At 38.7% G+C, this 14,305-nt stretch overlaps 2 protein-coding genes across 2 annotated transcripts in view; one reads left to right on the top strand and one right to left on the bottom strand.

The window, feature by feature from the left end:
- Positions 1–418: 418 nt before the first annotated feature.
- Positions 419–7,271, bottom strand: LOC127643891 (zinc finger protein 501-like). The gene is made up of 3 exons (XM_052126826.1): positions 7,048–7,271; positions 6,579–6,978; positions 419–3,747 (listed from the first exon to the last, which is right to left on the bottom strand). Exons 1-3 carry the CDS (start codon positions 7,213–7,215, stop codon positions 2,966–2,968), a joined length of 1,350 nt encoding a protein of 449 aa, XP_051982786.1. The 5' UTR covers positions 7,216–7,271; the 3' UTR covers positions 419–2,965.
- A 1,385-nt stretch (positions 7,272–8,656) lies between these two features.
- Positions 8,657–14,305, top strand: part of LOC127643887 (zinc finger protein OZF-like) — a 48,310-nt gene continuing 42,661 nt past the window's right edge. Inside the window, exons 1-2 of the mRNA XM_052126820.1 lie at positions 8,657–8,882; positions 8,952–9,369. Coding sequence (XP_051982780.1) covers positions 8,715–8,882; positions 8,952–9,369 — 586 coding nt within the window. The 5' untranslated portion in view covers positions 8,657–8,714. The remainder of the gene's footprint in view (positions 8,883–8,951; positions 9,370–14,305) is intronic.

Genomic DNA, 14,305 nt, shown 5'->3' on the forward strand with positions numbered 1-14,305 from the left:
ACATGCAATTTACACCATAATCATACTCTTCTTTACAGACATCAAATTATACATCAGACAATGAGATCTTTGAGTTTTAAGTATTAGAGCAGATACACAGATAATGCATGTAGAGAGGTGCTTCAGATGTTTTCATCTGGAAAGCATCTCATTCTAATTAACATCTGCTAAACATCTTAAAAAGATCAGATTTACAAACATTCTAAATCATAAACTTTTCAAAGACATTTGATGAATGTCTTATTGACATCCTGATGAGAAACTAACATAAAGCAAGTACATAATAAACAGGGTTCTTGCATTGATTTCATTACCTAAACAATAGGAAAAAGTGAAGTTCAAAATAAGAGTTTTTCAAAGGCTTCTTCACAGATCAAGCCTTGAAATTCTCATAAGATGAAACAGTGTTTGCATCTAAAGCATGAACATTTTAAGTGTTTCAAATCGTGCCTTGTTGATCACACCTGTGAGAGCAGGTCCTTCCTCAACGGAGGAGCCTCAGACAGCTCCACCAGCTCCGGAAACCAAGGGCAGCTGTGCCACTTCGGCACAAGTTATTTTCAAGGAAGAATAACTGATGAGTTAGATAAAATTTCAGACATATTTAATAACTACATCGTCGACTCTGGAATGAGAATTAAACAAATGACTCTCCCCAACCTGGCACATCCTGCATTTCACTTAACAACAGTCACTGAGCATACAATTTATAACATCTTAACATCCTTTAAAAATGCTACTGCCAAAGATATTGATGGCTTAGACTGAAAAATAATAAATAGACTTTTAGCTCCTATCACCCATCTTGTAAATCTCTTCATCAGACAATGTATATTTCCCAACTGCTGGAAAACCGGGGTAATTACTCCAGTTTTCAAGGACACTGAACCAACCAGTGCTGTCAACTCTAGGCCTATTTCAATTCTGTCAGTAGTTTCCACGATAGCAGAAAAGGCAGTAACAGAGCAACTTACGAATTTTCTTAACACACACAACTAATTGTTTCCCACGCAATTCGGGTTTCGCAAACATCATTCAACGGAAACTGCTGTTTGTTATTTTATTGAGCAAGTAAGGTCAAAATTAGACATGGGTGGAGTTGTAGGTGCCATGTTCCTTGATCAACGTAAGGCATTTGACACCATCTGAACCATAATATACTTTTATATAACTATCACGTTTAATCTGTCAGTTGATGCAATAAATGGATTGAATCGTGTTTGACAATGAGAAAACAGGGTTGAAACATATATAACCTCCTTAAGAGATTGTTGAACTGGGGTCCCTCAGGGGTCTACATTGGGCCCCAACTCATCAGTTTGTACTTGAACGATTTTCCACATCCCTGTCCGGATGTACATTTTCAAATGTATGCAGACAATACTGTGATTTATGTACATGCCAAAACTAGTGAACAGGTGGTGTTCAAGATATCATCTGCAATGGCTAAAATATTTGATTGGCTTACACAGTCCTGTCTTACGTTAAACGTTCAGAAAACAGCATGCATGTTTTTTAGTAACAAAAAGAAGGTAGAAGTCCCAGACTTTGGTTGTTCAGCTTTCTCTATAAGAGCTGTCAATATTTGGAATACGTTACCAACTAACATAAGACAATGTCCTACTCTTGCACAATGTAACTTACATCTGAAAATATGGCAAACAACAATCCAAACTTGCAAACATTGAATAACTTGTAATCTGGTAATTACTATAATTTTTAGCACCTTCTTATTAAGTAGCTCAATTATTTACACATGTAATATGATTTATTTGATATTTGTAATGTATTTTTACTTTGAGTGCTATGTTTTTGTTTGTTGTTTATTGACTAATGTTTTAATGATGCTATTTGTAATTTACTTTTCCTGTCCAGGGACTACAGCTGAAAAACAGATCCATTTCACAAGTCAGCAACAGGGACATGTGTGACAGGAGATGTTCCATGCATTATAAAATAAGTCGATGGGTCAAGTCCAGCATTGACCACGACCATACTCTGCCATAATGATTTTCAGGTGAAGTGAATAATGTTGATCATCTCCTAACAAGGTCACATGTCAAGGTCTGGGTAGATTAGAAGGTGAGTGAACAATCAGTTCTCGTAGTTAACGTGTTGAATGCAGGGGAAATGGGCAGGAGTAAAGACCTGACGACTTTGACAGGGACCAAATTGTTATGGTGAAATGACTGGGTCAGAGCATCTCTGAAACTGTAAGGAGTGCCCATGATGACCCTTGGCCTTGTCCACCATCGAAAATTCCTACAATGGATACGCGAGCATCGGAACTAGACCTTGGAGTAGTGGAAGAAGCATGCATGGTCCGATGAGTCCGGTTTTCTTTTACATCACGTGGATGGCCATGTACATGTGCGCTATTTACCTGGGGAAGTGATGGCACCAGGATGCACTGTGGAAGATGACAAGCTGGTAGTGAGTGTGATGCACTGGGCAATGTTCTGCTGGGAAACCCTGGGTCTGACCAATCAAGTGGACATCAATTTGACACGTGCCACCTACCTAAACATCATTGCAGACCAGGTACACCATTTCGTGGCAATGGTATTCCATGATGGCAGTGGCCTTCAAAGGTGTTGCCCTTTCCTTCAAATTCCCCAGATTTCAATCCGATTGAGCATCTGTGGAATGTGCTGCACCAACAAGTCCGATCCACAGTGACTCCACTTCGCAACTAACAGGACTTGAAGGATCTGCTGCTACTGTCTTGGTGCCAGATACCACAGGACACCTTCAGGGGTCTTGTACAGTCCATGCCTCAGTGGATCAGTGCTGCTTTGGCAGGATGCAGAGGACCAACAGCACATTAGGCAGGTGATCATAATGTTTTGGCTCCTCAGTGCATGTCATTAACCAAACAATATGAAACCAAACAATATGATGGTGTAGTTGGGGTGGTGGGGGGCGAGGCTTTTTCACAGATCACAAACTGAGGCATTAAAAGATGCTACAATGATTCCAGGGCAATTTGCTTTTTAGCATGTATCTTCTGATGAGTATGAAAACTTTTTAAATGAGAAAATTCCTTCCTACAGATACAGCAGCTGTAAGGTTTCTCTCCTGTATGCATTCTCAGATGGGTTTTCAGGACATCTGATCGAGCAAACGTTTTGTCACACTGACTGCATTTGTAAGGTCTTTCTCCAGTGTGTGTTCTCTGGTGTTTTACTAAGTGGGCATATTGACTAAAACTCTTTCCACAAACACTACAGTGATAAGGCTTTTCTCCCGTGTGCACTCTTACATGAACTCTGAACTGACGTGAATTAGGAAAGCTCTTTCCACAGTGAGAGCAGAGGTAAGGTTTCTCTCCGGAGTGAATTCTCTCATGGACAGTCAGATGAGATTTTTTACGGAATTGTTTATCACATTGGGAGCATTGATAGGGTTTCTCCTCGGAGTGTATTTCCTGATGTGACTTTAGAGAATTTATATGCACAAATGTTTTCCCACATTCACTGCACTGATACGGACTCTCATTGGTGTGCAAACGGACACAGTGTGCCTTCAGATGTGCCCCGTGTCTGAATCTCTTCTCACAGTGAGGACACTTGTACGGTTTCTCCCCTGTGTGTATTCTCTCATGAGCAACAAGACTTGCTTTGAGGCTGAAACACTTGTCACACTCACTGCACTGGAAAATCTTCTTTTCTCTGTGCACTCTTCCCTCATGTCTTGCTTTTGCTGTAGAAGCCATTTCTCCATCATATGATGAAACACTGTTTGCATCTAAATTAAACAAAATTACATCACTAGCTAAGTTCACACAGCAACACAACATGGTTATCAGTCCTGTTTGGATTATCTAGTTATCCACAAAAACACTATACTCAAATTAACTACATGCAATTTTCAGTCAAGTCCAAATTTAAGACTGATTTGGCTTTTGTTATTGGCAGATGCCATTATTTAGAAAGCAGAGAGGCCGATAGGCTGATATAATTTAGATATTTCACACAATGTAATATAGTATAAAATATGCGAACCCTTTGGAATTACTTGCATTTATGTAAAAATGTTTTAAAATCTGGATTGATTGTCTAAGTTACAATAATGAACAAACACAATCTGTTTTAACTAATAACACACTAATTATAGTTTTGTTCTTATACAAATTGAACAGACCATTCAAACATTCACAGTTTAGATTGGGAAAAGTATGTGAACCCCTAGGCTAATGAATAATTTTCTAATTAGAGTGAAAAGTTGTCAAACCTGGCATCCAATTAATGAAACAAGATCAGATTAGAGATACTTTGATTTATAAAAAGCACTCAAATGTTTTGAATTTGCTATTCACAAGAAGCATCTGCTGATGTGGAACATGACTCGATCAAGAATCAAGAAGACCTACGATCAAGAATTGTACATTTGCATAAAGCTGAAAAGGGTTATAAAGTTATCTGGAAGAGATTAGATATTCATCTGCTCACAGTTAGACAAACTGTCTATGAATGGAGATGATTTAGTACTATAGGTACTCTCTAGAAGTGGCCGTTAGATATTCATCTGTCCACAATTAGACAAACTGTCTATAAATGGAGATGATTTAGTACTATATGTACTCTCACTAGAAGTGGCCGTTAGATATTCATCTGTCCACAGTTAGACAAACTGTCTATAAATGGAGGTGATTTAGTACTATAGGTACTCTCACTAGAAGTGGCTGTTAGATATTCATCTGCTCACAGTTAGACAAACTGTCTATAAATGGAGATGATTTAGTACTATAGGTACTCTCACTAGAAGTGGCCGTTAGATATTCATCTGTCCACCGTTAGACAAAAAGTCTATAAATGGAGATGATTTAGTACTATAGGTACTCTCACTAGAAGTGGCCGTTAGATATTCATCTGTCCACAGTTAGACAAACTGTCTATAAATGGAGATGATTTAGTACTATAGGTACTCTCACTAGAAGTGGCCGTTAGATATTCATCTGTGCACAGTTAGACAAACTGTCTATAAATGGAGATGATTTAGTACTATATGTACTCTCACTAGAAGTGACCGTTAGATATTCATCTGTGCACAGTTAGACAAACTGTCTATAAATGGAGATGATTTAGTACTATAGGTACTCTCTCTAGAAGTGGCCGTTAGATATTCATCTGTCCACAGTTAGACAAACTGTCTATAAATGGAGATGATTTAGTACTATATGTACTCTCACTAGAAGTGACCGTTAGATATTCATCTGTCCACAGATAGACAAACTGTCTATAAATGGAGATGATTTAGTACTAGATGTACTCTCACTAGAAGTGACCGTTAGATATTCATCTGTCCACAGATAGACAAACTGTCTATAAATGGAGATGATTTAGTACTATAGGTACTCTCTCTAGAAGTGGCCGTTAGATATCCTACAGTAGGGGGATGGGTAGCTCATTGTTAAAGATGCTGGCTACCACCCCTGGAGTTTACGAGTGGCGTGCTGAGTGACTCCAGCCAGGTCTCCTAAGCAACCAAATTGGCCCGGTTGCTAGGGAGGGTAGAGTCACATGGGGTAACCTCCTCGTGGTCGCTATAATGTGGTTCTCGCTCTCGTTGGGGTGCGTGGCGAGTTGTGCGTGGATGCCGCGGAGAATAGCGTGAAGCCTCCACATGCGCTATGTCTCCGTGGCAACGTGCTCAACAAGCCACGTGATAAAATGCGTGGGTTGACGGTCTCAGACGCAGAGGCAACTGAGATTCGTCTTCTGCCACCACGAGTACTTAAAAGCACATTGGGAATTGGGCATTCCAAATTGGGAGAAAAAGGGGAAAAAATCCACATAAAAAAACTAAAATCCACAATATCGGCAGATTTATAGGCCTCTGCGAAATATCGGTCAATCCCTTCTGTGGTATCACTGGTATTCTGAAGCTTGAGTACAGCACAATACTGTACGTTAACAGAACTGACGCATTGATTGTCTATTAAAGCGTCCTTGTTTTACTCTTTATTTCAGATTTGAAAATATGAAAAGGAAAAAATTCTTACATGATGTTGAAAATCCTTAGTAATAAACAAAATAACACGGTGCTGTTTGGTTTATATACTCATAGCGCTCCCTTGTGGTCTTGGTGATCAGTGATGTCGGTGATCAGTGATGTCAGTGATCAGTGTAGTTTTTCTTCCTTAACTGAAATAGTGTCTTAAAAATGAGGATATAATTCAAATTTTGGTAATATTTAAGAGAAAATTTTTATTTTAGTTTATCAGCCTTGTCGATAGCCCTAGTCAACAACTAGTGAAGAAGACACATGAAGAACTCCTGTGAGACAGTAATGCAAATATTATATAACTATTCTACTATCATTGTCTGTCACTGCAATTACTGCCATTTCTCTTCTCAAAATAACCTTGAGTAAAGGGAACTGACATTTCCCAAACCCTTTAATACTGATACTGCTGTCCATTTTAACAGAAATAGATTTTAAAAATAATAATAGATGTATTGCTGCATTCATATTCTATGCCAAAGCAGATTTCAGAGCCATTCTTATCATTTCTACATAGTGAAGATGCAACAACAACTAGTGATTCAAAACAACATTAAATAAAAAAAACATACCTGAAGGAAGAAAATCATTATCATCTTCATCGTGTTTGTCATGTTGAATAAAATCATCTTCATCACTCTGCTGTTCCTCTGCTGTGGTTTCTCCTCTCATCTCCATCAGGTTCCTGCAGTCCAGCAGCTTCACTGAACACATCTTCAATGGTATCTGCAGCATCTGCTGTTCTCCAGCGTTACAGACAGAAGCCAGAGACTCTGTGGAGGTTTGATCACCCTGATTACTGTCACACACACTCTCCTGAGCGTCAGTATAACAGAGTAAAGTGAGGCTGAGCTCTGAGTCCTGTGTGTCTCTGGATCTCTGATCTCTGACGCTCCACACTGAATCCTGACATTCTGTGGAGGTCCCATCAGTCACACACACTGAAGATTGACAGGAAACCTTCTCCAGCTCCTGACAAACACAACACAATCACTGTACTGACTCATCTGGACTCTTGATATATTGAACAGCTGTACAAACCTCTCCGTTCAGTGGATCTCCTCTTTCCCTCAGCTTTGCCTCCAGTAACGCCACCTCTTTCTTCAGCTGAGAGATTTCTGTCATGAAATCATCAATATCCAGCATGGACAGATCAGTTCCTACTGATTTACAGCACATCAGATCCACCTGCAAACTCATCTTCAACATCTAAAGATCACATAAATATCACAACATGAAGGACATAAACAAACACACAGCAGCTGAACATCTAAACAAACTGTGAGTTCTTCTTTCTTTGTTTAGTGAGTTTACCAGCGGACTAAAGAGCTTCATAGCGCCCCCTGCTGTACTGGAGTTACTGGAGTCACAACACAATCAACATCCATCACAAGGATTTTTATTCTAACAAATCTCAATATCGCTTTTATTATTTTACCTGCTCTTTGTCTGAGATTGATTAGAATTGGTTTTGATGGGTCTCGAGTCTTCAGCACATCCGTAGTTCAATCCTTTCTTGCTCGTTAGTCGTTACTGGAACGGAGAGTCAAGTTTTGGCTTGGTTGTATTTAAGTAGAATATGCTAATTATAAGCAGTCATGTAACCACCAAAAAATATGTTTTTTTTTTTGTCCCATTACTCATTTTACTTGATCTCATCTATCAATCCAAACAGCACGACGTACAAAAAGAATTATGATCATCCATTTTTTTTTTTTTTTAACTTGTGGGCATATCTCGTGATTTCGATGATCATCACGATCACATTGCTACGAACCTTGTAAACTTTTGCGGGTTCTTTATCATAATCATGTGTTGGAGTTACAATTAAATTAATTCACCTATCAGATTTTTTGTTTAGCAGAAAGTTGAGTCTTCACATTGCCTATAGTTGATTCTTTTCATAATGTAATGGGTTCAGTCTTTTTGCATTGTATGACTCTTAAAAAAAGATTAAATAAAATGTAAACTTAATCAAATTAAATAAACTGTTTTTAATCTAACTACCTTTGGCTGTCCCAGTATATGGCAAAATGGCGTAGCCACACAAAACTGAAATCCATGCACATCCTTAATGTGTAGGTCTATGAAAAGATTAAGAAATATCTTCAATATCTTCTTTATTGTCTTAATAAAACAATAGCCTACTTGACAGTATTACGTCACTCCACCGTAGCTTCATCTCTTCCACTCCAAAACTCCACAAAATTGCAAAGAAACTTCTGGATTATATTGATTAGATTATAGTGTCCACAACATTTATGCAGTTTCAAGAGACACTACATAACATTTGACTATTAAAAAATTCAGAAAATGAGCATATTTATTATTAATATTATTAATATCAGATTTGTTGAGATACAATTCATGCCACCCTTGAATGAGTCTGTGCCCCACATGGGCCACCCCAGTCAAAAAGAGTTAACCTTTTTATAAAGTGTTATTAAAATGTCCAGCACCTTCAATCTCAGAGAAGTAGCAGGTAAAATAATAAAGGTAGGCTAATGTTGAGATTCACAAGATTCAACCATTGCCTTTAAAGGACGTCTGAAATCCTTGTTATGGATACAGCAGGGGGCGCTATGAAGCTCTTCAGTCCGCCGGTAAACTCACTAAACAAAGACAGAAGAACTCACAGTTTGTTTAGATGTTCAGCTGCTGTGTGTTTGTTTATGTCCTTCATGTTGTGATATTTATGTGATCTTTAGATGTTGAAGATGAGTTTGCAGGTGGATCTGATGTGCTGTAAATCAGTAGGAACTGATCTGTCCATGCTGGATATTGATGATTTCATGACAGAAATCTCTCAGCTGAAGAAAGAGGTGGCGTTACTGGAGGCAAAGCTGAGGGAAAGAGGAGATCCACTGAACGGAGAGGTTTGTACAGCTGTTCAATATATCAAGAGTCCAGATGAGTCAGTACAGTGATTGTGTTGTGTTTGTCAGGAGCTGGAGAAGGTTTCCTGTCAATCTTCAGTGTGTGTGACTGATGGGACCTCCACAGAATGTCAGGATTCAGTGTGGAGCGTCAGAGATCAGAGATCCAGAGACACACAGGACTCAGAGCTCAGCCTCACTTTACTCTGTTATACTGATGCTCAGGAGAGTGTGTGTGACAGTAATCAGGGTGATCAAACCTCCACAGAGTCTCTGGCTTCTGTCTGTAACGCTGGAGAACAGCAGATGCTGCAGATACCATTGAAGATGTGTTCAGTGAAGCTGCTGGACTGCAGGAACCTGATGGAGATGAGAGGAGAAACCACAGCAGAGGAACAGCAGAGTGATGAAGATGAGGAGGAGGATGATGATTATATTCAACTTGACAAACATGATAAATATGAGGATAATGATTTTGTTCCTTCAGGTATGTGTCGTCTCTCAATGTTTTTTTCCCTTCATTACATGTTGTGAGTTTCTGTTTTCTTTAATTATTATTATTATTATTATTATTATTATTATTATTATTATTATTATTATTATTATTTTAAGTCAGTGGTGTACAGGACAGCCCCCCTCCCCCCTCTGGGACAAACCATTTCTAGTAGTGGTCGACCGATATATCGCTGATAAATTGGCTGAAATTGACTTTTTAAATTATCAACCAATACATATTCCCGTTAGGCTGATTTGTTTCTTGAAGGCTCTTAGAATCACCTGCTTGCATGTGAAGAGACTGAGACATGTAAATGACGAGTCACAATTAATTTTATTGTTATGTGCCATTGTGTTGTTACTAAAACACTTCACCAGTGTGAAACACAATCTCATTTAAAAGGTCCGCATATCAGAGTGATCTTGTTAAATAGATGTAATAAACCAACCTCACAAAACTTCAGCAGATCCATCATCCTGTGAAGCGCTCAGAAATCTTCCTCTGAAGCACGTATTCTTACAGTCTCTCCTCAGCAGTCCACTGTCACCTTAAATTTCTAATGCTAAAAGGCAAATATCAATGAAACTTATTTTATATCCATTTACAAATATGCAGATATCTCGTTTAAACAGAAGTAATTCACTAACCTCACCAAAATCCAGCGTTTTCTTCACAAATCATGACGGTCACTCCATGACAATCCAAGCAGGCGATCCAGGCCATTTAAACTGTCAAGAGATCGAGGCTCATGCTGGATCCACAAGAGCGCGTAAGTGCAACTTAAAGATTGCATCCAAAAACAGGAAAATGCTGCCTCCGGAGGCTGTATATGTAGGTAGGATGAAAATAAGTTGCTTTTCAAACTATTCGGTGATCAGTTTCCTTAAAGAGTTCCATTCAATCAAAACAGATGTCAGTTAGGCCATTAACTGATTGGGCAGCAAGTCAGCTGCCTTCATTTTAGGATGCAGCCCAAAGTAAAAGCGCTTCACGTGTGCTACAAGGAAATGTCTTATTATGCACTGTATGTACAGTTGGTTTGATTCAGTACTTATTTTAAGCAAATGCGATTGCTAATGTGGACATGCCATCCATGGTTGCTGGAATACTGTGTGTACTATTATTTCCTTCTTCCTAGTATATTAACAATTTCTAGATGTGAAAATAATTTACTAAACTTTGATGACTAAACAGAAATCTGAAGAAACTGCTATCTACCATTTAAAATACAATATTATTTATTTCATTTTGTGTGAAGTCGAGTAAATGTAGTGCTAAATAAGATTTTATATATTTTTTAGCAATTTTATGTTTATTATTTATTAAATTAAATTGTGTGATATATTGGCATTTTATCGGCCTCTCGGCTACCCTGCTCTCTGGATATTGGCATCGGCCATTAAAAAACCCATATCGGTCAACCACTAGTTTATAGAATGATATATAAACAGGCAGCAGCTTGTGAGAATGGGGAAACTCACTTCCAGCACCTGTACCATCAGCACTGGTGCCCCCCAGGGATGTGTGCTCTCCCCACTACTCTTCTACCTCTACACCAATGACTGCACCACCAAGGATCCCTCTGTCAGGCTCCTGAAGTTTGCAGACGACACCACTGTCATCGGCCTCATCCAAGATAACGATGAGTCTGCATACAGAAAGGAGTTTGAACGGTTGGCTTACTGGTGCAATCATACCAATCTGGAGCTGAATACACTCAAAACAGTGGAGATGATAGTGGACTATAGGAGGAACACCCCATCATTGTCCCCCCTCACCATTCTGAACAGCACTGTGGCAGCAGTGGAGTCATTCAGGTTCCTGGGCACTACCATCTCAAAGGACCTGAAGTGGGAGATACACATTGACTCCATTGTGAAAAAGGCCCAGCAGAGGTTGTACTTCCTTCGCCAGCTGAGGAAGTTCAACCTGCCACCAGTGCTGCTGAAACAGTTCTACTCAGCAGTCATTGAGTCTGTCCTCTGCACTTCAATAACTGTCTGGTTTGGTGCAGCTATGAAATCAGACATCAGAAGACTACAGAGGACAGTTCAGACTGCTGAGAGGATTATTGGTTGCCCCGTGCCCCCCCTCGAAGAACTGTACACTTCCAGAGTGAGGAAAAAGGCTGGTAAAATCACTCTGGACACCACTCACCCTGCCCACTACCTTTTTCAACTGTTGCCTTCTGGCCGATGCTTCAGAGCTCTGAACACCAGAACCGTCAGACACAGGAACAGTTTTTTCCCTCAGGCAATCCATCTCATGAACAAATAAAATAGCCCCATTGAGCAATAATTATGTGCAATACACAGATTAAGTCTATTTATATTTTCCAACATATCCACTTCTGCCATTACATACATTGCACTGTACATAATATACTGTATTTTTGTTCTTTATATAACAGATTTGCACTACGTGTATGTATGAAGGTGAGTGTATGTACGTATATGTATAATTATTTATTTGTATTATTCTTTTTTTAATTTTTTTATTATCTATGTCTTGCTGCTGTTTTTGGTATTGTTTGTATTGTTGTACACTGGAAGCTCCTGTCACCAAGACAAATTCCTTGTATGTGTAAGCATACTTGGCAATAAAGCTGATTCTGATAAAAAATTTATCATATACACATCATAGCGTGGTTCTATGCAGACTTTTTTAATGTCGTACTGAGGCTGCCAAAATGTACAGTTGATGTGTGCAAATACATTTAAACTCAGTTTTCCACAGTTCCTGACATTTAATCTTAGAAAGCATTCCCTGTCTTAGGTCAGTTAGGATCATTACTTTATTTTAAAAATGTGGAATGTCAGAATAATGGTAAAGAGGATTATATATTTCAGCTTTTATTACTTTCATCACATTCCCAGTGGGTCAGAGGTTTACATACACTTTGTTAGTATTTGGTAGCATTGCCTTTAAATTGTTTAACTTGGGTCAAATATTTTGTGTATCCTTCCACAAGCTTCTCACAATAAGTTGCTGGAATTTTGGCCCATTCCTCCAGACAGAACTGGTGTAACTGAGTCAGGTTTGTAGACCTCCTTGCTCGCTTGCATGCTTTTTCAGTTCTGCCCACAAATCAGACTGAGGGCAAGACTTTGTGATGGCCTCATCATGGTATCCCCAATACCTTGACTTTGTTGTCCTTAAGCCATTTTACCACAACTTTGGATGTATTCTTGGGGTCATTGTCCATTTGGAAGACCCATTTGCGATGGAGAATTAACTTCCTGGCTGATGTCTTGAGATTTTTCTTCAATATATCCACATAATTTTCCTTCCTCATGATGCCATCTATTTTGTGAAGTGCATCAGTCCCTCCTGCAGCAAAACACCCCCACAACATGATGCTGCCACCCCCATGCTTCACGATTGGGATAGTGTTCTTTGGATTGCAAGCCTCACCCTTTTCCTCCAAACATAACAATGGTCATTATGGACAAACAGTTAAATTTTTGTTTCACCGGACCAGAGGACATTTGCACATGCAAACTCTTTTTTTTTTTGTGGCAGTTTTGGAGCAGTGGCTTCTTCCTTGCTGTGCAGCCTTTCAGGTTAAGTCGATATAGGACTTGTTTTACTGTGGATATAGATACTTTTCTAGCTGTTTCCTCCAGCATCTTCACAAAGTCCTTTGCTGTGGTTCTGGGATTGATTTGCACTTTTCGCACCAAACTACATTCATCTCTAGGAGACGTAATGCATCTCCTTACTGAGCCGTATGATGGATGCGTGGTTCCATGGTGTTCATACTTGCGTACGTGAACGTGGTACCTTCAGGCATTTGGAAATTATTCCCAAGGATGAACCAGACTTGTGGAGGTCCACAATTTTTTTTCTAAGGACTTGGCTGATTTCTTTTGATTTTCCCATGATGTCAAGCAAAGAGGCACTGAGTTTGAATGTAGACCTTAACATAAATCCACAGGTACACCTCCAATTAGCCTAATTGGCTAATTGCCTGAAGGCTTGACGTAATTTTCTGGAATTTTCCAGAAAAATAAAGGCACAGTTAACTTATTATATAAAAAATTCTGACCCACTAGAATTGTGATATAGTCAATTAAAAGTGAAACTATCTGTCTGTAAACAAATGTTTACAGACATCGTACCACGTTGGTGGTCTTCAAAAAACAGATGAAGACATCTTTTCCATAAGCACTTAACCAATCACTAAATTAAAATGAAAAACAATTCTTGTTGCACTTTAATCTGTCTTTGAATACTACTGTTCTGATGCTAGTGAAACTTTGTAATCCAGCACTTTTCATACCACTGTCTCCTTAAGATGATTCACTTGCAATGTATTCATCTTAAGTCGTTTCGGATAAAAGCATCTGCCAAATGAATGCATGTAAATGTAAATTGTTGGAAAAATTACTTGTGTCATGCACAAAGTGGATGTCCTAAATGACTTGCCAAAACTATACATTTTTAATTTGTGGAGTGGTTAAAAATGAGTTTTAATGACTTCAACCCAAGTCTAAGTAAACTTCTGACTTGAACTGTGTGTAGGATTCACAATCGCGATGAAACATTCTTGCAGGTGTTTTATCCGTTTTCAGCGTTGAAGGGTTCTGAAGTTAGATAACCTTGGTTCTACAGTATAACGATGGCTTCTAGAAGTGGAATAAAAACCATCACTGACTCCACTGTTGTGCCATGTGACTATTATATTCACAAAGCCAGTTACTTAAGAAGCTGATTTAAAACAGACAGAAAAGACATGGTGTGCATACAGTGCAGGTTATCATTACATAAAGTTATGATAAAATTAATGAATCATGTAAGAATTTAATAGCAAGTTGTTTGATAATTAAATTATTTTTAAATTATTGAAGCAATGGAGAACTGCATGTTTGCTGACAAGGTGAAGAGTATACTAACATTAGTTAAGTCATGACAACTCTTGGAATGA

The sequence above is a fragment of the Xyrauchen texanus genome, chromosome 5 (assembly GCF_025860055.1).
Source record: "Xyrauchen texanus isolate HMW12.3.18 chromosome 5, RBS_HiC_50CHRs, whole genome shotgun sequence".
In the NCBI taxonomy this organism is placed as follows: Eukaryota; Metazoa; Chordata; class Actinopteri; order Cypriniformes; family Catostomidae; genus Xyrauchen; species Xyrauchen texanus.

Bases quoted from the DNA above. Each gene is read 5' to 3' on its own strand.
- LOC127643891 (XM_052126826.1), bottom strand. From the start codon at position 7,215: ATGTTGAAGATGAGTTTGCAGGTGGATCTGATGTGCTGTAAATCAGTA. The intron at 6,979-7,047 runs GTTTGTACAGCT...TGTGTTTGTCAG, and splicing joins GAGATCCACTGAACGGAGAG to GAGCTGGAGAAGGTTTCCTG. The intron at 3,748-6,578 runs GTATGTTTTTTT...TGTTTAATTTAG, and splicing joins TAATGATTTTCTTCCTTCAG to ATGCAAACAGTGTTTCATCA.